Source organism: Andrena cerasifolii, chromosome 11 (assembly GCF_050908995.1).
Source record: "Andrena cerasifolii isolate SP2316 chromosome 11, iyAndCera1_principal, whole genome shotgun sequence".
Classification (NCBI taxonomy): Eukaryota; Metazoa; Arthropoda; class Insecta; order Hymenoptera; family Andrenidae; genus Andrena; species Andrena cerasifolii.
Genome location: NC_135128.1, coordinates 11710767 through 11737785, shown reverse-complemented (window position 1 = coordinate 11737785; position 27019 = coordinate 11710767). Strand labels below are relative to the sequence as shown.

The 27019-nt window shown below is 50.9% G+C and overlaps 2 protein-coding genes across 8 annotated transcripts in view; one reads left to right on the top strand and one right to left on the bottom strand.

Moving 5' to 3' along the window:
- LOC143374675 (uncharacterized) overlaps positions 1-17188 on the bottom strand; it is a 30778-nt gene extending 13590 nt beyond the window's left edge. Inside the window, exons 1-6 of one of the 3 annotated variants that reach the window (XM_076822994.1) lie at positions 16738-17188; positions 4895-5913; positions 4554-4823; positions 4021-4338; positions 3324-3943; positions 2751-3239 (exon numbers count right to left, since the gene is read on the bottom strand). In XM_076822994.1, coding sequence (XP_076679109.1) covers positions 2751-3239; positions 3324-3943; positions 4021-4338; positions 4554-4823; positions 4895-5887 — 2690 coding nt within the window. In that variant the 5' untranslated portion in view covers positions 5888-5913; positions 16738-17188. Of the gene's footprint in view, positions 1-2750; positions 3240-3323; positions 3944-4020; positions 4339-4553; positions 4824-4894; positions 5929-16737 lie in introns of all 3 variants that reach the window. The other 2 variants (XM_076822996.1, XM_076822995.1) reach the window with 2 other exon arrangements.
- Positions 16062-27019, top strand: part of Tio (zinc finger domain-containing protein tiptop) — an 88412-nt gene continuing 77454 nt past the window's right edge. For 2 of the 5 annotated variants that reach the window (XM_076822984.1, XM_076822979.1), the window contains exons 1-2: positions 17701-18101; positions 18503-19152. In XM_076822984.1, the coding sequence (XP_076679099.1) occupies positions 19113-19152 (40 nt within the window). In that variant the 5' untranslated portion in view covers positions 17701-18101; positions 18503-19112. Of the gene's footprint in view, positions 16200-17517; positions 17668-17700; positions 18102-18502; positions 19153-27019 lie in introns of those variants that run through there. The other 3 variants (XM_076822983.1, XM_076822981.1, XM_076822982.1) reach the window with 3 other exon arrangements.

Here is a 27019-nt window from a genome sequence, read left to right as displayed (position 1 = left end):
AGGGTTGCCGATGGGTAGAACGCTCCAAGGGACCGAGAAGAGCACGACCGAGAGGAGAAGTGGAAGCGGTACGCGAACCAGAGGGCCCGGGGGTGGAACGGACGAAACGTACGGTCAGTAGCTCGCGTATGTAACATACTATCTTGAATATGCGCATACATCGAGAATTGCTCGCTTATTCTGAGAATTGGTTAGGCGATCGAATGCGCGGGAGCTGCCCGTCTTCTCGTAATTATCCCTCTTTCCTTCTTTCCTTCCGTCCTTCCTGCCTTCCTCGTTTTCGATCGTTCGCCGTTCTCCTCCTCTCCCCGATTTCTCCACCTTCGCTTCCCCGTTTTCGCTCGATCTTTGGGCGTTTTCGCTGTTTGGCAGAGACGAAACGAAACGCGACCAGTCGCCGGGCAACGTTAATGCTAATCGATGATGATGGTCGGTTGGTTTTCGAGGAAGTAGCAAACTTTTATGGAATATCTGCATCGTCTCCGTTTGCCCGGGGAAACGGGACAAAGTTTGGATTCGACATTGTCGACAACTGACGCGCAACCGTCCCTCGTTCTGGCCTTCATTTGCCAGGAAAATCGAGCTGGAGAAAGTCCTAATCAAGCTGGCCGGCCGGAAGTTTTAACTGCCTGCGGTCGAAAGATGACGCAGAGTTCCAGGTACGTCGGGACGGAAACTGCACGGTGATCGCACGGACACGGTTATAGAAACTTTGAAGGGAAACGAGTGGAATTTACGAGGAAACGGACCCAGTCTGTGAATCTTGGATGAATAGAGCCACCGTAGCCACCGGCTACTTGGATTCGCTCTACCCTCCATTTTTCCCCGCATTTAGATGGAATTTCAAGATCGCCCACCTATCGAAATTGTTTCGCCAAGATTCCGGCATCTCTGTATCGAAAGGTTATCTGTAGACTGCAGAAAGGATCGTAAGGAGCAGTCGCAAGGGCGATAGGGGCGTCTAATCCTTGGAAACGACCCGAATCGCGACATTAAGCGAAACCCTTGTCGTTCGTAACCGACGACGCGACGTCGAGACTCCTGACCCACCATTCGGCTCCAATAGGTGTTACAGAAGGTAATGCATGTACGAGACGAGGTAGCAGCCGTAGCTGCGAGTGGCGAGAGCAGCAGGGATCGGCCAAGGGGAACGGTAGTAGAGAAGGGGGCGAAAAAGGGACGAGGAAATCGAGCCGAGCCGAGCCGAACAGAGCGGAGCGAGCGAGCATAGGTGTTAACATTTGCTTTATAGCGATCGCTCTACACCCAGGCAATGCAATGGTTTAATACTCGGGTCGACACGCCGCGGCCGCGCGCCGCACCATCCAGAGAAACGCCATGCTGTGGCGCCCGCTTGCGGGCACCCACGTATGCCCCCTTTACTCCACCGAATTCTCATCGGGATGCACGGAATACGTGTTCCCGGCCCCGATTTCGGGCATCCGGTAAATTTTTCATCTAGGTATTCGTCCTTCGAGTGTGCACCTCGTTGCAATATCGGCTAGATTCTTTTAGAACAGCCGAAAACACTAGCCGCGCCTGTAATCCCACCGCTACAGCAGAACATTAACAGGCAGGCGCGCGCAGCATCCTATTTACATACGTTCCTATTCGAGAAGAGAAGGTAGGACGTATACTTAGATGGCCCGTAATGCAGGCCCGTTAAATACTAGAATGACCCGTGGGCTTACGGGCCGCTATGAGATGTTAATACGATCCGGTGGCAGAGAGCAGAGAGTCAGAGAGCGAGGCGGCTTCCTCCTTGCTCTTCGGTTTACTCTCTACCACTCTACCGAGTTTTCCGTTCTATCTCCGTACTTTCTGTGGACACTCGTGCGAACGAGCTTCTCTTTCTGCTTCCGCCCCGCCCCTCTTCAACCAGGCCACGGATACGGTCTTTTATTTTATAGTTATGCAGCGAGGACACTTTTACTACGCAGACCGCGCGAACGTTCGGTGGTTTCTGCCCGCGACGCAGCGGCGGCTTTTATTGTCTTTTGCTGTTTATCCCGGAACATCCGACGGTCCTTACTTAGAACATGCTAGCCTCTGGGCCCGGCCCCGGGCCGCTGATCCCTTCTCGCCAGGATGGCACACGCGTACGTAAGCCGAGCGATCGAGAGCCACGCGTTGTCACCGATAATGATAGGTATACAGATATCGCGGCGAAAGCAGCCTTCCATACCTCGATTGGTGCTCCATTCGATGCGGCGCGGCGGATTCGACTTTCGGGACGTAGGTAATAGGTATGTGTGTGCACAGCAGTTGGGAATATTTGCGACACGGTCGCGTATCGACGTAACGCACTCCCAAGAGTACAACGCCGCGGATAAAGATAGACAACGCGGTGAAAGGTTCACCAGCACGAAAAGATCTCCTTACTTTGTTTGTCGAACGCGGTCACGGTTCGCTCCACGTATCCGATCTACGATCGACGCAATATAATTGTACCTAACTGGAAATCCCATGATAAATACTATCCTTTTGTTAGCCGGATAATGCGGCAAGTTTTCTCTGTTGAGCCCATTGTTGTCACGGTACAATGTTTGCTATACGTCATGCGAACTATCGAGGGGCTCCGTACACGAACAACGTGCCCGAGCAATTACTTTTACGCGCCATTCTCAAACGATCGTTTAAAATTATTAATCGACCGATGATTCTGTTTGAAATCAAGGGGCTCGTAAGCGATATCCGATATCACATATCGGTCGTAGGAATCGTAAAATCGCGAAACAAACGATACTCACTTGGTGTAGAAGGCGTTGTTGCACTCGGAGCAGACGAAGCTGCGTTTCCGGCCAGATTCCCTGGACCATACCGCCGACGACGTCGAGCCGGTGCACTCCTTTTGATGGGCGTTCAGGTCCGATCTTCTCGAGAAAGACACGAAACACTTAGCGCACGGAAACGGCCGCTCTCCGGTGTGACTCCTGATGTGGTTCCGCAGCGATACCTTCGCAAAGGGCTTCTTGCACACGGGGCAGGAATATTTCGGCAAGGATCTCTCGCAGCCCGGATTCTCGTCATCGGCTCGAACAATCCCGCTGTGAAGAGCTGTGTGAAAGATAAATTCCGCTTGAGAATCCGTTGAGAAACTACAGCTGCTGCATTTCCATTCCTCTTTGAGGGCTGCCGTTTTCGCGGCGTTTAATTTCTTATCGCTGCGACAGTTGTTCTCCCTCGTGTGTCTCGTCACGTCTTGCGAGAGCGCAAAAAGCGCGCCGCATTTGGGGCATCTGCGGAAAAACATCGATTACTCTTGAACGCCCAGTTAGGTACATACGCGAAACCCCGCAATTCTGGCCAACCTGGTCGCCTACCTGTGACAAAGCTCGGGATGACTTTGTAGAAGATGCTCCTTGTGCTCGGACAAATTTGACTGTTTCCCCTCGCAATGAGGACACTCCCGCATCGTACTCGTCGACGACAGACCTTGGCCGTTTTTGCGGGCCTTGACGATCTCCTTGTGACTGGATGTTCGGCGGTGCAGGACAGCTTCCTGAGACGTGGAGAAGTTCATCGAGCAAAAGGAGCAAAAATAGGGGCCGCCGGCCGGTGCAGAGTCGTTGGACTTGTCCCTCTCGCCCCTCTCGTCGCTCTTTGAGCCGTGACATGTCAGCCGATGACGCTGAAGGGCCACCAGCGATCGAACGATTTGGGCACACCGATTGCACTTGATCCGTTGCTGGTACTCATCCGACGCGGTCGAACTCCCTTCGTGACCGGTTTCCTTAACGTGCATGCGGAGCTGGAAATTGTATCGGAATCGACGGTCGCAAGTATGACAGGGCAACGCCCGTTGACGACCGACCACGACCGGCACGGAACCGTTCATCATCGAAACAACGTCGCGATGGCTGGTGCTCGACAAGTGGGAATCCATCGCATCGTTCTCGTCGCACCAAAAGTCGCAGGGGGTGCACTTGTAGCTGCTACCGATCTGCCGGGAATCGACGAAAAACTTGAAAACACTGCGAAGATATGGAAGAAAAACCGAGGGAATGATAAGCGCGATACCTGCTCCAGAGTTCCGGCATGAAGATCGGATCGCCAATGAAGCAGAAACGTTTCCTCCGTGTTGCAATAAAAGCGACAAGAGGAACACTGAAAGGGGCACTGCCGAACCACATTTGCCATATTTTCCAGTAAAAAGCGACGCGCTCGTGGTCCACGAGGATTTACGCCTGCGACGCGGCAATGATAATGAGAGAGCAAATGCTTGCCCATTTGTGCCCTTCTCACTCGGGCATGGCACATCTCGCAACACAGTATTTCCTTCTCCCTCTTGCGTAAGCTTTTCTTCGCTTCCCTTCCCTCTGCGGCTTCCCTCGTTCTCTGTCGATCAACCGCGCAGGTCAATTTGCAACACACGCACAAAAGGGTTTCTTTGCTGGTAAAGCGAAATAAATAAAGGCTCGTTTGTACCCTACTCTATTCGCTAAAACGAGGAAAGGTGGTGGAGAAAGTGACACGACAGACTGATAAACATTGCCAGGATGGTGATTATCGAGCAGGGAATTAACTAGAACTATGAACGCTCTGATCGTTACTTGATTACGGGTCGGCGTCCTTTTTGTGGCATGCAGCGTCGCGGTGCGCGGCAAGCAAGGGACGCCGTCGATTTCGCGAATGCTCCTTCTAGCGTGCAAATCAGAGAGAAGATGCCTGTTGTAGACCAATCGAGAAGCAAGCTTCCTGCCGCAAGGACCGCACCAATATCCTGATTCGATATCCGTTTGTGCACCCGGTACCCATTTCCCTCGCGTGTGTCCTGGCGGTGGTTGACCGACGTTACCCTTAGCCTCGTACTGCTCCATCTTCTACGAAACACACAAGTACGTAGGTACGCCTGATTTGCGATATTCTTTTCCTAAAACATGTCCCGCTATACCTGCGAAGTCTCCGTTGGTCGCCATTTTCCACCAGTGTAAGTGGGCGGTGGATGCTCTTGATGGTCGTCCTCAGGGTCCGCATCGTCGTCGTGAAGTTGAGACATATCCTGAGGAAGATCGTTCAATCCGGGCTTCCATTTGCCACCGGTATGACCATGCGGTGGACGTTCTCGATCCTCTCCGTCGTCTGATTCAGAATAGGAATCCTCGTCCCCCAAATCTTCCTCCAATATATCGTCGTCCTCCGAGTCCTCGTCTTGCTGGTACTCGAACTCGTATCTGACCAGCTCTTTGTTGTCGTTGTTCGCAACCAGCTCGGCCAGTATCGTGTCTTCCAACCACGTCTGGTGGACATGCTCGATCCTCTGCGTCTCCTCTTGCCTCTTTCTGTCCGTCTGCTTGGACTCGTGGCTCGTCATCAGACTTTCCAAAGAATTTTCCGGCTCGTGCTTCGTTGGGAACGCGGTGCCCTCGATGCTCGCCGCGACATGACCCATTGATTGGCTTAATTTGTTCCGGGTGACCGTAACCGTAGGCTTGCTGGCCGCGGAAGAGACGATATCGGGAAATCCGACGAGGGATGGGATGCATAGATGGTCGGTCGGATCGTCCAGTTCCGTCACACCGGGCAGCATACTGTGAAGCTTCTCTTTCCCCGTAGAATCGTCCGCGTCCACCTGTGTCTTCAGGCTCTTTTTCCTTTTCTCGTCCTTTTTGAATTTTCTACTCTCCTCCAGCAGGGTGGCCGCCCGTCGAGGATTCGACTTTGAGCTACTCTGTAGCTCCAACGAGCTGAAGAACGCGTCCGCGTTCAGTATTTCGGGGTAGGAAACGGTGGTCGGCGTGGTGGGCGACACGCGAACGGTTACGTTCTTGTCGTCCGGTGGCCGACATCCGGATTGACGGTGTCGCACGTAGTTCTCCAGGCCGTGCACCGTCAGGTGACACTTGATGCAGAAGTGAGTGTCATCGTCGTCCTCGTAACTTTCCATCGATTACGCGGCCGGTCGCGCTCGGCCTGAAAACACGAATGCTTACGCGTCATTCGATCGGCGTTAATCGAACGAAGAAACGGGACAATTCAGCAAGGATAACGTTGAGCGCGTCTGGCGAAAATTTTGCCGCGCCGGTTAGTCGTCGCGAAAGTTGCCAGGGCAGAGAGTAGGTGCAAGACGAGCTAGATCCGCGAGGAAAGTTTGTCGAAAAGCAGGGTGAAGAGGGATGAAGAGGGATGGGGGTGCGAATGGAGGGACAATTGACGGGCCGTGTATGGATTGCGCGCAAAGGGCAGTGCATCGCGTTAGCCAACCGCACCGGGCAAATTGAAGGCCCGATATTCGTGGAACAGAAGGGAAACAAGTTGACGCTTCGTACGAGCTAGGGGTAGGAAGATCGGTCGATGCCGCTTGGCCGTTATTCGGACGACGACACTTCGCCTCCCAGTCCTGGCCGACCCTCCGCCGCCCTCCGCCTCCCTCTGCCGTCCTCCCCAGCCCGTTACCCACCCCTGCTTACTTCCAACCATCCACCGCCACCCCACGACCCTCCATCCCGCTCCCGCCCGTTCGCCCGGACGCCCTCCGCTACCTCTACCCCCGGCCTTGTTGCGCCCTTTCCGTTTCCCCTTTCCGAAGTCTGCGAACCGGCAGCGACCTCGTGGCTCCGTCTCCCTATTCTCTCTCTCTCCTCCCTCCCCCTCCAGCCCCCTCACCCCTCTCGCCCTCTCGTCTTATTAAACGGAGAAAACTACCAAATGAGATTTCCATCCGGCTCGAAACACGCTTCTCGCGACCCGATCGCTTAACGCGCGGATCTAGGCGAACCGTTTACTTTTGACGTGACTCGAAAATTCGATCTGTAACGAGATAGCGAAACTCTCGAATTATCATGGAAATCTGACACCTTGACGAACACCGCTTCGGCGCTTGTTTCGAGAACTCGGAAAAATGTCGCGAGCTTCGTCAATTGACAATTACTTAACGCGCGCGCGCGCGCACACGGCTGCTGAATGGAATTGCTCGAAATCCCAATAGGTAGGTCCCTACGTAGTCCCCCGAATCCTAGACCAATCAACTTCCCTGATATTTTCCTCCTGGCGTGTGCAGAAAGTATCAGGAAAGGTTTTCGCTCGAGTATCATCGGATGTCACGCGATCCGAGTGTTCGTTACGGGCCAAGAAACAAAGGCAAACAGCCCGGAACGAACGCGACCCAATTAAGCGTAGGGTGGCCAAAGTAAATTAAATATTTACGGAGACGTTATACAATGAGGATCGGTTGGACAGCGATATTAATTGTATCGTCATGTAGAACACGCGTACAACGGCGAAGCCAATCACCGGCATGGGAACGGGAACGGGGACGATCCGGCAGCTCCGAGTTCCGAGCTCGAGCCGAACTAAATCGAGTGGACAGATCCGTCGAGATTTACGAGTGTTTGTCGGAAAAACAAGAAAACCCGTTAATTGGCCAGCGGTCGAGGACAGCATCGAGACGTCGGCGTCGATACGTCAATATAATATCCAACTGTGACATATCGCGCGGAGACTTGCAGCTAACCGATGGTCGCGTTAACGTTGATCGACGATCACCGTTGACTAATCCCTTATTACCCATCGTGCCACGGAAAAACTACAGCGCACCTGCTACCGAGGAAACGCTAGTGGCCGGGCCCTTTCGATTCCCGATTACGAAAAATAACCAGACGTCTTGCTAACAATAAGCGACGCGACGCGAAGGGGTCACTTTGCGACCTAACCGCAGTTACGAGAAGGAAGGAGAACCACCGAAGGAAGGGGAGGGACGGACGGATACTTGTTGAACGCACGAACTAGACGAATTCCCTCTGTTCCCATGCCACGCGAGGCTAAATTAACGCCGGAGCAGCCGTTCGAAAGAGGGAAGTCGAGTAACGCTCGCAACGATTTTCATCGCGTTAGGTGTGCACGCTTGGAAAAGCGGAAAGCTGAGCAACGCCTTTCGCGGAACAGAACAACCGACAGGTTTTACACGATTATAGGTATATTATAACGCCAGTCCCAGTACTGGAATCTGCGATTCTCGATCTTGAAACGGGATGCGGAACATTTTCGTCCACGACAGCCCCGATCGGTGTCGCTAATCCGATCGGAGCGGTTGAGGGTCTTGCGTCCCCTTCCTTCTTCCATATCAACCGCAATTAACGATAATCAGCGCTCTGACCCTCGCGTACCAATTCACCCGACAGGCTACCCTTCTTGCTTCAGGTTCTTGCCAAGCTGAACGTTCGTGGAACAGACCGAATCCAGGAGGTATAGAGTACACGTTGCCGAAACAGAGCAAATTACGTACAAGACAGACTGACCAAATCGCAGCCGCTCCCATTTATCAGAAGCATTATTTTACTCCTCAACTTTTACACTGCTGCAGTTGGTTATCGGGGGAAGAAAGTGGAAGAGTGGAAACAGAGAAGACGAACGGAGCGAAGAGATTCTTATAAGACTCGTCCAACGAAATTAGACGATCTCGAACGAAAAGACGCACAGTGGGGAAATTTCACGATTTTATGGCCAGAACCACAAAAATAAATTTTTCAATTCGACAAAATAAATGCAAATGCCAATTGAAGAACTAATATGAGTATCAAATGCCACCAATTTTACTAGTAAATGTTTTAATACAAAGCTCGAGTAAGTAGACTCTCAAATATTTATGTTCATGCGAGGTTAGACCGATCGCAGAGAATTAATCCAGATTTTCAAGTTGCTTCAAACACTTATATTGTGTTATCAAAGATCTGAATATAAATTGAAGACATGGATTGAATTCCTGGTGGTGCGTAAGATATCTTTTTGTCCTCAAAATAATTATGTTTCCGTTTTTAATACGTAATTTATACAATGTTTAAAGTAGTGTTTCAGAAATAACCTTTTCATATAAGAATCAATTATCAAAACATAAAATAGTTATCAATCCCATAATATCTTGGAATCATTTTCATTCCTATTTTACGTTGGATTATTTTGATTCAATAAATGCAATTATTAATTGCTAATAGTTGCTAATCTTGTAATTATATGCATTTTTTAAACTCTATCCAGTGTGTGTTGTCTAACATACGACATAACTGTGACCGAGACTGGTTCACATGTTATAAATAAGTTTTGAGGTTTCGACCACGAGAATGGATATAGTTCTTCAATTGACATATTAAATTTGCGAAATTAAAAAATTTCATTTCTGTAGTTTTGGCCATAAAATCGAAAAATTTCCCCACTGTGAGTCGTAAACGCCTGAAGCACCCACGACTCGATATCTACAGAGTTTCTCGCCCTTGAAATATAGGTACCTAATTACCTCGAATCGTTACTTCGTGTGACAACTCGTAACGGGACGCGAGTGATCTTGTGTCCAGAGTGTAGCCGGTGCGCTGCTGTAGTTTTGCGAATCGAAGGGTCCGAAAAGCGTCGAAAGCCGAGCTGGCCATGGGGCGAGCGTCCGAGATAGGTAAAGTGCGAAGAGGTGGCGGTTGGTCTAGAAGGGAGATGGACCGGAGGTAGACGCAGGGGATGCAAGGTCCGGGGAATATTGAGCCGCTCCGTTAATGTTTATAACGACGTTAGACGTTGGTGTCCCCGGTAGCGCGCGTGTCGGCGTGTAGGTGTGTAGGTGGCATAGGATAGCTAGGTGGCTTCGCCAACCCTCTATCGCGTAGCCACTGCTTCCTCCCTTCTCACCCTTTACATCTACGTCTCTCGATCCCTCTTATTATCCCTCGGGCTCGGCCTCGGTCTCGGCCTCTCGTTTCATTCTCTCGTATCTTCTCCTTCTCCTTCTCCTTCGGCTTCTCCTTCTCCACCTACTTCTCGCTTTCTCTTGGTCCCTGTGCATTCGCGCTCCGTCTCTCGGCCCCTCTTGCTTATTCTTTCTCTTGCTCTTTCTCTTTCCGTGCATCGCTCTCTTTCCCAGCGCGGAGCAGTACCTATGTAGGTAGTAGTAAGAACGGTAGCGACGACGGAGGTAGAGGCAGAAGCAGTGGCAGAGGCAGAAGCAACGGCAGGACAGGAACTGACATAAGCGCACGAGTGTGTATGTAGAGCACGTACTCGGGGGCTCTCCAGTTCGACGGAGTAGGTGGAGGCGGGTGGGTAGGTGGTTAGGTGGTCGTGGGGACCTCTCGGTCGAGAGTATGGGTCGTGGGTGGTGGACGGGTGGATATAGCGCGGGGGGTGAGTATGTCGGTGGGTCGAGGAAGAGGAGAAGGGGAGGGCTGCATCCTAGCAATGGGACGAGGGAGCCTCTGTCTAATCGATGCCGCGGCGGTGCGCGCTCGCCCCGCTGGCTATTACGCACCTTAATGTCCTTTTCCCTCGCCTCCCCCCCGCTCCACGCCGCGCCAACCACCCTAGCCTCTTCCACCTTCGACGCCGCGCTATCCCCTCGACTGCTTCACTGCCTCGCCACCTTCCTCGTCACGCTTGCCTTTCTTCCTTTTCCGCCTCTCTTTCTGCCCACCACCCTCTACGCTACGCTCTCCTCCCTTTCGCCTTTCCGCCAGGCTACTCTCTTTCTCTCGCTACCTCGTTCACTCGAACACCGAGAGGCGGCCATGACACGTGTCAATCTACCGCAGACGCCCGATCGATACCGACGGACCTCGGCTTCTCTCTGCGCTCCTCCACCTCTTTCTTCGCCCTATCGTCGACAACCACCCTATCCTCGTCCACCTACCCACCCCACAGCACAGCAGAGCACAGCACAGCACAGTATAGCACGCCGCGCCATACCACACCATGCCGTACCGTACCAAAGTACCCCAGCCCACACCCTTCCTTCGCACAGTGGGGAAATTTCGCGATTTTATGGCCAAAACCACAAAAATAAATTTTTCAATTCGACAAAGTAAATGCAATTGCCAATTGAAGAACTAATATAAGTATCAAATGCCACCAATTTTACTGTTGTAATGTTTTAATACAAAGCTCGTATAGACTCGCAAATGTTTATGTTCATGCGAGGTTAGACCGATCGCAAAGAATTAATCCAGATTTGCAAGTTGCTTCAAACACTTATATTTTGTTATCCAAAGATCTGAAAATAATTTAAATTAGTGTTTTAGAAATAACATTTTCATATAAGAATCAATTTTCAATACATAAAATAGTTATCAATCCAAGAATATCCTGCAATGATTTTCATTCCTATTTTACGTTCGACTATTTTGATTCTATAAACGCAATTATTAATTGTTAATAGCTGCTGATCTTGTAATTAAATGCATTTTTTTTAAACACGATCCAGTGTGTCTTCTCTAACATACGACATAACTGTGACCGAGACCGGTTCACATGTTATACATTAGAAACCTTTTTAATCTTTTTTAAACGATTTTATTCAGCTTCGATCCACTGATGGTTTGTATTATGTATGTTTGTTTGTCGCCAGAAGCGATAACCCTTCTGCTATGCCCTGCTGCGCTGTAGCAGAGGCATGCTCTATCAAAGAAACAAGTGTATAAATGAAAATAATAAAAAAATCTTTATCGTTCGTAATTTTTCTAAGTGCTGTTTTTCGGATAATTTAGTTTCTCATATAGAAGAACGTAAAAGTGCTGAATTTTATATATTAAAAATAAGTTTTGAGGTTTTGACAACGAAAATGGATATAGTTATTCAATTGAAATTTGTATTAAATTTGTAAAATAAAAAATTTTCATTTCTGTAGTTTTGGCCATGAAATCGCAAAATCTCCCCACCGTGCTTCGTGGCCCCTTACGACCGCGCGCCCCACCGCGTCGCCCCGCGCTCCCTATACCTACCTACCGAATCTTCTACGAACGCTGCCACCGCTATATATACGCACTAACGTCAACCCTCGACCCGTGCCTCGCCACCGTCACCGAGAGAATCGCGGCTATTCCACCGAGAAAGGAGATTTCGTTTTCCAGACTTGGACAATCGTCCGATTGTACGGCACCCGCTGGTCAACGACTTTCCTCCCTTGCGCGTTTCCAATGCCTCTGGCCTGACAAGCTCGCGGAGCAACCTGTCCGTCTACCCAGTATACCTACTCCTAGGTACCAGAAACCTCCTCGCTGACGCGTGCTAAACTTTTTCCAACTCGAGTCGCACGGAATTTCAATGTTACGCTGCGAAGCATTCGCAGCGACGATCTTCTCGTTGTCCGAGTTTCTAGACGCTTAAAACAAGCTCGTTCCCCAACGGTTCGCGCTTTATACACACATAAGTATGCCCTGCGAAAATGCTGGCACGCGCGAACAGGCCACTACGTTTCCTCGCTGAAGGATCTTCTTCGAGATTTTCCACAGAGAAAGGCAAACTATTTAGCCGCGATGAAACGCGCCCATCTGGCGATACAGCATTGACGCTGTGGTGAACGGAGAATAATTTATTTCGACGGATACGGGCCGATTATACGGTGGTCGTAATACAGCCTAATAAAACGAAAGATACATCGTCGGAAAATTTATGCCCCCATATGTGTGCTCGTCGTTGCGAAAATCCATTGCACAAACAACGAACGTATTCGCCGCGATTTACCTACTCCTCCAACGAACGAACGCCCGTCGTCCCTCGGAAAACCTTTGCAAAAGATCGTGGGTTCGTGCCGAAATCGGCCCACGTGGCGTTAACGTCGCTTGATTTCCCGATAGTTCCTACGTTGCCTTGCGAACACCAGATTCGCAAGATTTGATAGCGAGGAGCGCACGTTTCAATACCCGATAATTCACGAATCGAACCAAAAACATTTCGTTACGTTAGGAACGCCCGAAGTTTATCGAGGTCGTAAACCTTCAACGAGCGCGAAAATATGCGAGCACTACGGGCAACGAACGTTCAAGTACGATGGTGCGCGTCTCGTATCGCGGCTCGACTCTGCTCGGCTCCTCAGACGTTGATGTTTTAGATCGGAGATACCATCTGATAGGTATAGGTGCCGTCTTCGCTTGAAATAATGCATCGGAAACCATCGCGAATCCCTGGACTTTGATCGGCGTGAAAAAAAGCAGGTCTCGGAACGCGCGATACGTTCGTCGTAATTCGATAGACCGTAGGGGTTCGTCTGCGATTCGTCCGCGCTAAAACACCAAAGAAATTATTTTGAAACGAGTCAGATCTGGTTGGCGGACGTCTCGTCTGGTATCGGATTTTAGTCGCCAACTGCCTACCCGAGCCCCAGCTATTTTCGAAATTACGAACATCACTTGGTCCCGTCCAGGGATCGTTCCGCATTATCACCTCGACCGGAACTTTCCTGGCCACTCTGCCTTCCCTTGGGCTCGTTTTCTTTTTATCCGTGACGTATGTAGGTATGCGCGAAAGCAGAATTATAAAAAAAAAAGAAGGACTGGATTTCCGCCGCAGGGCATCCCTTGATGCGTCATATTTCTCGCTTATCATAGCTATCATATTCCTCCCCTGGCACCTCGCTTTTAACAATATTATTCTAGGAAATATGCCGGGAGCGATTAATCGTTCCTTGATCGAGAGAAATAGAATGACGCTCTCGATGAAAAAATAAATGCAAAAGCCGCAGCACCCTACAGTAGGTAGAAGATACAATTGGATTCGGCAGCGACCGGGAAATATTTATCGTACGCCAACCGGTGTTTTGTATACGCGATTTTTTACTGCGAATTTATGAACGCGGGAACCATCGATAGCAGACCTATTTTCAAGCGTCCGCATTTCGCGTATTCATTGTACCTACCTAAATGTTGCGCGCCCAGTCTTACGAATCTTACGATCAACTACGTTCACCGAGGGAGTAGATATAATTTCGGCAGAAAAGGAAAAAAGTGACAAGCTTCTATATCGTATTTCGGTTGGTAACGTCGATGACAACACAAGTAAGTACCAACCTAACGTTGCGGGAGTTAAATCGTAGCCTAAAGCTCGGGGCGAAGAATAACTTGAGGCTTGCTTGAAGAGAATTTTGTTGCCAAAAGGTTATGCGGGGAACGTGCGTTTGTCGGCGAATGTATAAGGAAATTTTGGAATGTCATGGAATCGTGGAAAGATCGACGGTGCCGCCGCTGTAGATAGTTGGGAAAAGCGGTGTGCAGTAGTTTATTTTACGAGGTGCACTTATTTCGGGTCCCGCGGGGGGAGCTGATGGTACAAAACGAGCAAACGTACACAGTGGACTTGTGCACTGACCCACATTGTCGTTGCATAACGGGACGTCTTTCGAAATATTCGCAAGTTTAGTGCCTCCGGTCTCGTCTACCGACGACGGCAATGCTCGTAAAAGGAACCCCCGCAGTCACCGAGAGACACAAACGCAACTGACGCGTACCACGCGCGCCTGTACAACCCCTGCTCTTCCATCCTTCCAGCCAACGACATTGTTTACGCAAATCAAACAGAATTAATTTACCCAAGTAACCCACCCCAGAAATTTACCGAACCGATCCAGCCATCGCGTCGCCCGCGGCACTATTCCATTCCAACTTTCGTGTCCGATTCTGACGCGCCTAAAATTAAAGCAGAATTCATTTCGTGCAGCCGAATCATCCGAACGCTCCTGACGGAAAGTCATTTGCTTTGGCTCGTAAGTAAGTTTGTCGATAATAGTAGCTCTGTCCTTTGCATTTACATGGTAAAACGACACTCGACGGTGTATCCCGATAAGTTGGACCGTTCGTCAACGTGGATTCTAGAAAAGGGGAGAAGATCCCGCAGCCGGCAAAAGCACTCGATGGGAACGTCACCTAATAAACGGTCTCGTAAACGTCGGGCCGCGAATGTCGCCGGCGTTGAATTGGCCTGACGCGCGTAGAAACGACACGATCGCTTCGCGACCCCAGAACAAAAACGGCACCGCAATCGTCGAAATAAAATACTCTTTATGACAGTCGCCGCCGCGCCGCTTCGAATCCCCCAGCACCATTGGCGTAAAACCCGAGCGTGACAATCACCAGGGATCCTGGGACCGTCCCTGAGGAAAGTTCTTTCAAAGAAGACATTTCGACGCCGATTCGATCGCGCGCTACGAAATTGAAAGGTGAACGGTATCGTTGCGTCGATTAGGGCTATCGTTCCTCAGTACCGAATTTTACCCAGCCACTAACGCGAAAGGCATTGGCAACGATCAGAACGTGACTACTCAGACGATGAGTGGATCGTCCCGCTAGCAGTGGACCGTTGCGAAAACGAGCGTTTCGGCATCCGATGGAACGAGTCATCGGCGTTTCCGATTGCGCGGACGAATACCCACGTTCGACCCGATGACTGATCCCTCCGAGCGCGATGCCTAACCGGTTGCGTAAAGGAGGAACGGCAGATCGAGGGATAACAGGGGAAACGATTTACTGGCTGCTGGATGAGAGATATAATCCGAGATCGAAAGTAGCTCGGCGCTTATCTTATCCTTATTAAGAAGACGATGCGAGCCAAGGTTCGAGAGTTTGGTGGAAGTTGAGGGAAAAAAGAAGAGAAAGGGGAGAGAAAAACGTTTGCTGAAGGTCGTTAATATCGGATCTGCAAAATATAGTGGGACCGGGGGAGGGATCGCAGGGGCGGGGGGGGGGGGAAGGACGAAGAGTGAGCTGGCAGTAAATCGGGCGCCGGTGCACTTTTAATTGACAGGAATGTTTAGCGGTAATGAACGCAAGGTGGAAGGAGCCGGATAAGTAGGAGGTAGGAGTAGAAGAGCCACGGCGACCACGATGCCAACGCCAACGCCAACGACAACGGTAGCGGCGGTGGCAGCATCGGTAGCAGCAACGACAGGAGAGAAACAGCGCAGCGGCAGAGCTGCGACTAGATAGAGACACACCGGCAGGAGCATAAACATCCCGGCGGCGGAGGCGGCAGTGACGGCGGGGGCATCGCGCACGTTCCACAACGTGGGCGTCGCCATTCGGTTCCTACCACGACTGCAGGGGTGTTCTATGACGCTATAGATCATGCGAGCTCCGCCTGGTAGGCGGGCACAATCTTGTAGTTGGTACGCCAATGCTCTTTCCCCCTCGGCGCGGCGCAGCACCGCCAACTACCGCAACGCCACCAACGGCGCCCGCCAAAACGAGCTCCGCTCGCCGTTCCTTCGTTCGCGTATCCTTCTACCGCCGTCCCTTTCTTTTCCGACCGAGATTGTTTCCACGAATTATAGCGAATCAGTGGATCACGCGCGGCTACTCAACGAGACGCGATGACGAGCCGAAAAGTGCCTCGCGGATCCTCCAAATTACCGAGGCAACACCGATTCCTCGAAGCACGGCACGTTCTACGGTCACCCGGTGCAGCCGGCCCATGGATTTCACTTTTGCAGAAACGCGATCACTTCGAGCACCAACAGCAAGGTAAGCAACGGAACCGATCTCTAACGTCCAATGACAACCACGTCGATACTCTTTCGCGTTCTCGCGCCTTCGAATCGACAAAGAGCGGGGTTATGGTTCCACTTCTTGGAGAATTTGGCGCTTTCGATAGGTATGTCTCGTTGAAGAGGTACCAGCGTTTCGCTGCCAAGCAGCGATCGCAGCCTGGATCGCTGGTTGGTGAAAGCTGTCACCAAAGGAGACGCAAATCCCGAACCGTAAACGTATGTCGCGCGATATTCTTTCGTCAATTACTCGCATCTTTAACCACGACCATCGTCCGTTGCTTTTAACATTCCCTGGGTAATTTGTTGGATACTAGGAATGAATATAGATAGTCTACTACCGCGAATACCCGACAGAATCCACACAGAATCGTCGACAATGAACTTTTAGTTTTCGCGTAGGTTTTGAGGTTATCTTTTAAAATCGCTGAATTCCGAGGCTCCGAAGCGACGGGGCGGGTTTACAGTGTCGCGACGCTTTTCCCGATACGAGAGAACACAGTTGCTGCACTTACCAAAATCCGCGGGAAGTTCGATGGCCTCGGAGGAATGAAAATCGCGAGAAACTCGTAGGTGTGGCTCCGTGACGCCGTAGTATGGTAGACACCAGCACCTCTGGTGGCGGCAGCGGGTATCATTGAAACGCAGCGGTGTGTCCCCTCTCGCGGGATAGACCGGGGCCGACGTGGATAAGGGCCCCGCCTCCTTTTTCGACCACCTCTTGAACACGTCAGTCCCTCGGGCCCATCGACGAACTTTCGTCGCGGCTTTTCGCCCTTTTCGCTCTCGTTGTTCTTCGCGCTTTGGAGTTTTTACGGCGCTAGTAGTGGTACAGGGAAAAATAAAGGGCGTGCGTACGGTGACAGCGTTAAAACTGTCTGTCGAGTGGCTAGCATTGCGCCGCCGCTATCCTCGCTACCAACCCCTTCGGCCACTCCAAGAAAACCGTCAGTCACGGAGAACGCTTCTTCCTTGCGCGATTTCGTCGGCTCGTCCTGCCCGCAACTTCTCGTCCCATCCACCGATTCTCCTTTTCTTCTTCCTCCTCCACCAATATCCCTCTCGCAGCGTCGCGTCGGTCGTTCGTTCCGTACCCCCATTTTCGGGAATCGCTTCGTCTCGTTTTCGCAAGGTGGTGGACACACGTCGGTAACGTGGACGCGAACACGGACGCGATCGCGAGTGTGCAATTGAAGAAGAAACGATGGAGAATATAGAAAGAGTGCGCGCGAGCTAGAGGAGAACAGAGGAGAGCAGAGGAGAACAAGGAAGCGCGGGCAAGCGAGGGAACGAGACCGAGAACGAGAACGAGCCGCGGAGACGAGAGGGAAAGAGGACTACTACTCCTGGGGCCCCCCCACCACGCGGCCTGCCGCCGCGACGCCAGTCCGTAGTCAGTCAGCGCTGGACCGCCGCCCGCTCGATTTCGCGATCCACGAACGACGGTAGCCACCACTTCCACCTCCACCTCCTCCTCCACCTCCGCTTCTTTTCTCTCTACCTTGTTCTCGTTCTCGCCCTCTACCCCCGCGTTCTTTCCCTATCTATTTATCCCTCTCCCCCCCCCTCTCTCTCTCTCTCTCTCCTGCCTCTTGCAATATCTATTCACCTATCGGCCTATCCGTCTCGATCTTCCACGATATCTCATGCACCACTTTCTTCGCCGCTCCTCCTTTGTTTCTCCCGTTCATCCGTGCGCGTTCAATCGGTCTCCCAGGTAAACACATACGGGCGCGCAGAAGGACGCGGTCGCGTACCAAGTAGTCCTACCTCGTTCTTTTTCTTTCTTTGTCTCTCTCACTCTGTCTCTCCTCCTTTGTCTCTCTGATCTCCATTCTCCTCTCTCGAGCGAGCTTTCGGTAGCTCCGTACGTACGAACGTAAGTACGTACGGTGGAGTGTCGTGCGCGCGATTCGAGTGGATGCAAGGCGTCGTCGCGAGGCACGCGGCCCAGAGACGATTTACCGCGCGATTATCAGGATCCTAAGATCCCGCGGTTCGTTCCTCCGTATCCGCGGAACGTCGAACGCGAGTATCGGGGTACCGCGGGGCGTCAGGTGATCTAGCGTCCATCTCCTCTTCTCGAAAGTGCGTTCGCGGAAAGTGTCCAAGTATCCAAGTCGCGGCTACTTACGTACAGAGTAGCAGTAGTACCTAGCGGAGTTTAGGCACGGAGGAACGAACGCTTCCCTTTCGGAGCATACCCCTGGGTGTTCCCCTCGCGACGCGCAAATTCCACAAATCACCGCGTTTCTCACATTTCTCTTGGATCCTTCGTAGGTGCGGCATACCCGACGTAACTGATCATCACCCCAGCGGACCTGCGTTCCTACGTTTTCAACCAGTGAGCCGATACCACAGTGATACGCAACAGATTAGTGACCAAGGGATCGACAGTCCGGAGTGCTGTCCCGATGGATCAGGAAACTGGAGGATGTTTGCAGCCGCCCAAGTGCGAACAGTGGGATACTCCGATTTGATCTCTACTCGGGGGCAGCGAAACCACCTACTCTCTTCGTATACGATAGCTTCCAATAGTGCTTTCACGACCAAGTTCCGCGGGTGTACCGACCCGGGTGCAGTTGTTGCTCATTGCTAGAGAAGAAACACGAACGAAAGCAGAACGATGACGCCGGTCGTTGGAACGCCAACGATATCGCGAACCGGCGAAATCACGATGAGGTAGTAGTGATCGTCGGACACGTGCAAGTGGGTGACTGTAGTGCGCGTAACGGGGAAACTTGCAACAGTTTCCCGCGGAAGATCTACGCCGGATCTGCGAGGGAGATTTCGACACACGACCGACACATGTTTCGGATCCGATCGGCTGCGTCTAAGAAGAGAAGACCTGGAGGCCGCACAGATAATCGAGCATCCCCGAAGGACGCAGATGCCCCGAAGGAAACAGCACGCTCCGCAACGCATGAAATGTGAGTCCAGTTACAAAAAAAATATCTTTCCGTTCTCATTCGTTCATTGACAATGGTGGACGCTGGATCGAGCCAGTCAGTCGTAATGCCGCGCCTCCAGCAACGCTCGCTCATCCCCTTCGGTGTCTTTGTATAGCAATAAGAAAGAAAAAATGCAAACTATTTACTGTCCTGCGTTGGCACCTAGCTGGCATGCGACGTGGACGTTCCATCGTTGTCATTTTGTCGACTATAAGTATGCGGGACCACGTGCAACAGCACGTTGCTCAACGGCCACGCGTCGTTTCCCGGGTAATTCCACTGAACTTTACGCGTATATTCGTCCCCTCGATAAAACGGCATTTCCAACGCTCCGAGAAACTTTGCTAATGAAGAGATCAATTTTATCGATTCTGATTCCGAGACGTTGCTCGTTTCCTACGATCCTCGCGAAACAATATTATTTATTTCCACGCCTCGGTTGAATTACTCTACACGCCACAAGGCATTCTAGACGCGCACGTTGACACAAGGTAATTTTTGTCGTGTTTCATGAAAACTTGAACGAATTCACCGCATACCTTCCGTGGAAATTATTCCGCATTTGCGCGGAAACAGTATAAATCAATCAGAGTAGAAGTGTCGTATAGGTGTCTAAAGTATTTCGTTCCTGGTTAACAGCCGACTCCGTTGCACCTACCTTCGTGTAAAGAGAGCAAGTAGAGTTTTTTTTCTCCACCAGTTGCAACTTTTCAGCCACTTCGTTAGGTCGCGCGGCGTCGCGTCGTCGGTTGGACGGTGGTTAAAAGTCTAAAGAGCCGAACGAAAAAATTAGGGTTGTTTCGGGATGGATTTGCGAAATGACTAGTCAAGTAGGTCCGAATAGAATTGTGCGCGCGACCGAGGCGACCGAGAAAATTTCGTAAAGATCGGTAGATGAAGAGCCGTGGTGGAACGGCAAGACGGTTCGTGGGCTTGAAGGCTCGATGCGCGCCATGCTGCTTTTCCCACGTGGGGAGCCATGAGGCGTAAACAAACTCGCCCCTGGTGGAGGACGCCATCTTGGTGAAGTTCTGCCGGAAACATTTACAATTCACTCAACTTGCCCTACCGAAACTCGGCCAAGCGCCGATAAATCTCGTTGTGCGCGCGCGCGGGTGCCCGCCGCGTACATAAATCCACGGCAGTCTACGGAGTTTCGGCGCCGTAAACGCCACAGTTTTTCGCCAGCTTCCGCGGTGATGGCAGACTTGCCAGAGCCTCCGATCCGGTACGGCCGGGACCGGAGCCTTTCGACGACGTTCTTCCTTCAAACCAACCCAATACTTTCCGCGCTTCTGGACGACGCGGGCGTTCGTTCTAAGCCCTGCTACCTATTATCGGGAGGACTGCACCTACTAGCGATCAGGTCTCGAACGAAACGACCGCGATACGACGAAGCCGTCAGCGAAAGTAGCCACGGCCACGAATCGGGCAACAAAAATCAGAGAAACAACAAAATCCGCCTTACGAATCGAGCAGCGTGGCTCGAGCTAATTTCTCCGCTTAATTTATGATGTCCCGGTGAAAGGATCCGAGAAACACACCGTTTGGCACGAATCGATCTCTCGTCTATCGAGCGCACGATCGTGCTGTGATTGCTACGCCGGGCAAGTTAATTAGCAGTATATTACCGAGAAAAGGTTGCCGTTAGATCCTGGTCTTATCCCACTGTAAAATTCCTGATAAAATATCGGCGAGATCGGCCCGGTCCGATCTGTGCCACTGGATACCTACCTACGACCGCGAGCAAACGAATGCAGCGCGTAATTGGTTACACGGGAAAGGATTTGCTGGAGGAGTCGATTTTAAAAAGCAGCAATTATTTATTGTCGCTCCTACCGACCCCGAGAAACGGTGAGCGATTCAAGATCGCGTTAGTCTAACGCGTTGGCTATTTATCAGAAAATTCGTGCCCTGCTGGCGCAACAGGTGCAGTTTAGAGGCATCTTCTCGGCTCTCGCTTTAATGTCCGAAAAAGCAAGCTCGCCCGTAACTCGATCTTGCGTAGGTATGCATCTCTGGATCGGGCGACGAGTCGCGAGTTACATTTTCTTCGACGAGAAAAGGAGAAAGTGCCGGCGCGGCGACCGTATTTCGCGCGGGGGAGATGCAGAGCTGGAGAATTATTGATAACGCAGGCCTTGGTTCGTTCGGTGAAGTTCGTTCAACTACGGCTACGGACTTTCGTGGGAATCGAGTAGCGGCCGCGGTATATAATTATGAGACGTGTCGGTCGAATGACTCTGGAGGACACGAACGATCGAGTTGGGTCTCCGTTCCGTGCGTTTATCCGCAACTCGTGATCCACGGGTCCATTCATAAAGCAGGAAGAGCACTTGGAGTTGGCGCACGCGCTTCCAGACGGCCGTCGTCCGTCCGTCCGCATGTACGTTCAACTTTGCTACCGGATATTTTCGGAGGTCCAGAATTATAATGCCAGCACACCACCACCTACCTATATCGTCCCGTCCGCGAGCACCGCTAAGCAGTCTCCACGAGAGTTTCGGTAAATCGGGATAACCGGATAAAAATGATTGATCCGCCGGCAAACGCGCCTTATTTATTCAACCCTCAAGTTCGATTATATTTAGAACCGTTGATCGCTCGAGCAACGAATGAATGCTTCCTACGAAATGGACAGTTCGCCGTGCCGCGTCGCGCCGCGCCGCGCGATACTCTGCTGTTTCGCCGGGGAAATTCAATTTTTAAAACCACGTTAGCGAAGGCCGAATCGTTGGCCCGGCCCAGTCGACAATTTTTTTTCAAAACGAGAACCTTGAGCGAACAACGAGGACGAACTGCTCTTCCTGTGCTCTTACCTGACGCCTGACGCAAGGCCTGTGAAACCAGCCGCAAAAAGTTTACGACGATTTCTGTTGTTCTGGCGAGGATGCTGCAGGGCATACGGTGCAGAGTCTCGATACCTGCTCGTCGTAAGGAGAGATTCACAAGCGATCCCAGCAAAAGCCTTCGGTGACCCATGGTGAGCACAACGCCCATTGCGCAAAACTTTCACCTCAAACAATGCCGACGCATTTTTGGGCCTCGAAGCCTCACTCCCCCACTGCCATAAATCCTTCAACCTCGTGGAAAAAGCGGCACGACCTTCGCCCGGCTTCGGCACGTTGAGGAAACCGGGAACCCGCATACGTTCCACGCCTAAACTTTGAAAACTAAGACGATGGTTGATCGTCGAATGACCTTCTCAGAGAGAAGATACGTACGGGACTAGGAGACTTACGAGAGGGGTCGTTTGCCAGGGTCGGCTGGGAAACCTTGCCGTGAAAAATTCTGCTGGATTTTATGCGATGGTGATAGATCGGAGACAAATGCAAAGTCGCTTTCGACGCGTAACGAATTATCCATGCGTGAAAGGTTCGGGCCCGAGGTTTCCGCGTTGTGCGCGTCCATCGAATCAGCTTTCTAATCGGCTACCATTATTTCCGGTGAGCGTGATTTACACGGGATATCGCATCGACGAGCAAATATGCCAAATGCAGTACGTCTGGAGATAAATGAGACCTCGCCAAGGAGGAACCGCGTCCTTTTCCTTTTGTAATCTTTTGCCGCAACGATATTTCTCCAATAGCATTTGAATTCACTCGTATGCAAATGGTAAGCATGATAGATGACGAATACTACGAGAATACCTACGTATCGCAGAAACAGACGGTTGAGAATTTCGATCGCGCCGCGTCGCGTCGCGCCGCTCGCGGTTTCGGTGATCTGATAGCCGACGGAGGTTCGGTCGCGTTGGTTTAGCGAACCATCCAACGTTTGAACAGTCGACGACGTGGCCGTCGTCGATATTCCCGTTCGGGATGAATCATTTAACGCGAAGAGAGTTTTCATCGCGTTAAACGCGAGCAAACGGCAGCGCGTGATGCGGTGTGTCGTGGGTGCGGGCGCGGTCGTGGTCGTGGTCGTGGTCGCGCACGTTCTCGCGTCCTCTCACCCTATTTTCGATGCTCGTAAAACCGGCGTCGCTGTATCCGACTGATCCGTCTCCCGATTTATACCGAGAGACGCGGCGTGGTGCGGCGCGGCTAACGCCTGCTGCCGGATCTTTCTCCGCGCCATTCTCTAAGCGGTGCTAATAAATTAGCCGGAGAAAAAGACGGCGGTACGACAGATGCCCGATGGCTGCCATAAAGGAGCTGCTAGAGACGCTCGCGGGTGGTGGCAGCACATCAAAGCGTATCCGTACCGTCCCGATGCAGTGCCGTTGTTTTATGTTTACCAGCGGCTTTGTTGCTCTTCGCCGTTTGCCTGACAAACAGTCGAGTGAGATATATATCGCCGGTCCATACTCCGAAATAAATCCGCACCGTGCGGCTATTCTTATAGAGAGATACGATACCGAACTCGAGTTCGCTGGAGAATAAATCAAGCCCAACAGCGACTGCCGCTCCGCGGATCGGAACCTTCGCGTCGAGGGAAGCGTCCTTACGAATTCCTTTTCCAACTCTCTTTCCGGCTCGGCGCTGATCGGCCGAAGAGAACGCAACGGCGTGTCCTCGCAACGGCGACACGCCGTGCCACTCGAAAACCAACTACCGCACCACGCCACGCCACGCCACGCCGAACCGCACCGCACCGCACCGCGTCGAACGTGCCGGCACGCTTAAGTGACTTTCGGTGTTTGGCCTTTGCGCTCGCCGAGAGCCTTTTGCTTTTGCGACAACGCTCGCGGACGAGCAAGCGGAGGCGGTAGTGCGTTTGACCTCTTCCTCCTCCTCCTCCTCCTCCTCCTCTTACTTCTCTCGTTCGACCATTCCTTGTACGCACCCGCCGCGCTGAGCCGCCTCGCCTCGCTTCCCCGGCCCTCACACTTTTCTTCCCCTTTTGCAAGCTCCCTCGAGATACCTGTACCGCTCCAACTCTGCGCACAGATAACTAAATCGCGACGCCGCACCGAGTCGCTCGTAACATCGAAACGAGACTCGTGGAGACACTCATTCAGATTGGGGTGAGTGGGTAAAGAGGGTCGAAGCTAGATTCACTGGAGGGTGTGGAGAGGAAGACAGACTCGACCAGGAAACTCTCCAGTGAGGGCTGTGAACAGCAATGTTCGTCGCTGACTGCAGTTACTTAGAAAATTCAGCGTACACCTAGGTTGGTAATGAAAATTGACGAAAAAATGAATACAAACACACATATTGAAAAATAAAAACACAATATATATTTTATTCGTATATTTTACTAAATAATTCATAAAAAAAATTCTAAATAAAATTGACTATTTGTCTATATTTAACAGACATTGTAAAGTATACGTATTTTAGTGACACAAAATTGTGCGTACACGTAGGAATTTTCACATTACGCAGAATCCTTTCGTCAAGTAAGGAAAATAGTCGGCAGAACACATTCTACCGTCCAAAAAATAATGAACAAATTTCGGTACGGTGGAACAGTCCGAAATACACCTGGCCAAGGAAGAAAGAAAATATTGTCGAACACTGATGAACGATTGATTTGTCGACAAATTAAAACAAATCCGAGTACAAGTGTGCGAAAGTTAACGTTAGATGTTTCCTCGCGTATAAATAAAGACATCTCGGTTGAAACAGTTCGTGGAACATTAGGAAAAGAGGGATATAATGGCCGAGTCTCACGAAAGAAACCGTATATCTCTAAAGCAAATAAGCAGAAACGTATAGAATTTGCAAAAACGTTGGTAAATTTTGACGAAAGTTTTTAGAAAAATGTTACATTCTGTGACCAGACTAAAATCATTTTTTTTGGACGGGATGGAAGGAAGCAAATCGTATGGCCACAGCCAAATACTGAGCACCACCATAGAAATACATGTCCAACGGCTAAACGCGGAGGAGGATCCGTTATGTTATGGGGATGAATAGGAGCAAATGGTACCGGAATTATCGAATACATAGATGGCATAATGGACAAAATTAAATACTTAAATATCTTAAAAAAGAATTTAAAAGATTCAACAAAAAAATTAAAAATGCCGCGGGTGTATTACTTTCAACAAGATAATGACCCAAAGCATTCATCATATATAGTTCAATTATGGTAGCTGTATAACATCCCAAAGATGCTAAAAACACCTCCCCAGTCACCTGATCTCAATCCCATCGAGAATGTCTGGGGAGAAATAAAATCCAGGATGGCAAATAACAATTTTACGAATATAGAAGATTTCAAACGAAAGTTGAGAGAAGAATGGGAAAAAATTCCTCCTTCTTTAATAAAACACCTAATTTATTCTATGCTACGTCGCTTACAAGCCGTAATTGGTGGCAGGGAATATACAACGAAGTATTAATAAATGAAACGATATAGTATAAGTTTGTAAATAGTGTTTTAACAAGGTGTACGCTCAATTTTTGTCACTAAAATACGTGTACTTTTACCATTTTTTTTTTTTAAATATACACCAATAGTCCATTTTATTTAGAATTTTTTAACGTATTATTTGGTAAAATATACGAATAAAATATATATTGTGTTTTCATTTTTGAATAAGCGTGTTTGTATTCATTTTCCCGCCAATTTTCGTTACCAACCTAGGTGTACGCTGAATTTTGTGAGTAACTGTATGTACCGCCAGAGGTAAACTCGACGAGCCAACGAGCCAACGAGCCAACGTACGATCGGCACGCGCACAGGATTTCACCGCGATACGCTAGGCAGAAGCAATGAAAAGGAATCCACCCTCCTTTACTGCTGTCACGACCTTTCGATTGGATCTCGCGTTCCATCTCCGCGCTGTAAATAGTTGAGAGTTTGCAAGAAAGGACGCCTGCTTCCCTTTAGTCTTTATCGATCAAGCAGGAGAATTCGAAAAGCGTTGGATCGATCGAAGCAGTCGAGACCCAAGCGCGTCCCTCATTAACAAGAGTAATCGTTCTCGTAAAAGTTGTCCGAAGCACCGAGAGTTCCGGGTGCGAGACAGAAATTTGCCCAGTCTTCGATAAAGGCAGTTTGGCTGGACTACCGAGCCAAAACTCGTAAACGCACACGCGTGCATAACCACGTTACAAGTTCGAAGGGTGAGACGGTCACACGCCGAATAGAAGACGCGCACTAGCGGACGTAGGTAGGTATACGTGCACACGGATGCGGGAAAAGTACGGCAGTAGGAAGGAAAGTATGGTATCGCGGTACGGTGGCCAAGCTATTCGGCCGTGCACGTACAATCTAGGTACTGTTTCGCAACGAGAAGGCCCCGAAGGGGAAGTAAGCAGTATCTCTCGAGTTTCCCTCGCGGCCCCTCGGTCCTCCGTCCTCTGGTCGTCGCGATCTTCCTCCACCCTCTCCCCGGAGTCTACTACAGCTCGCCGCTTTATCCACCCCGTCGCCGCGACCCTCCACGAGGATCCAGGATACAAGGGAAGATCGGAGTGGGGTCTCCTCCGTCCGTTCGTTGGTCCATCCGTTCGTTCGTCCGTCCGTCCGTTTGTTCCTTCGTTCGTTCGTTCGTCCGTCCGTCCAGCTGTATCGTCTCGTCCCGTGTCGTCTCGTCTCGTCTCGTCTCGTCTCGTCTCGTCTCGTCTCGTCCCGTCTCGTCTCGTCTGGTCTCGTCTGGTCTCGTCTCGACTCGACTCGTCTCGCGTGACGGCCTCGTCAGCCGTCAGCCAAGCTCCGTCCGGATCGATACGCTTGCCACCCTTACGACCCCCAACTTCCTCCACCTTCTCCTGTGAAAAGCAATGCACCTACCATCCGCACCCCGCACCATCGCCATCACCTACCCACCCTTCTCTCCATCCCTGCTCGCGTTTCCTCTCGTCTCCTCCACGAACCTTCCTTTTCCCCTGACCCCCGTGCCCACCTCCTCCTCCTCCTCGTCCTCCTCCTCCTCCTTCTCCGGCTGCTG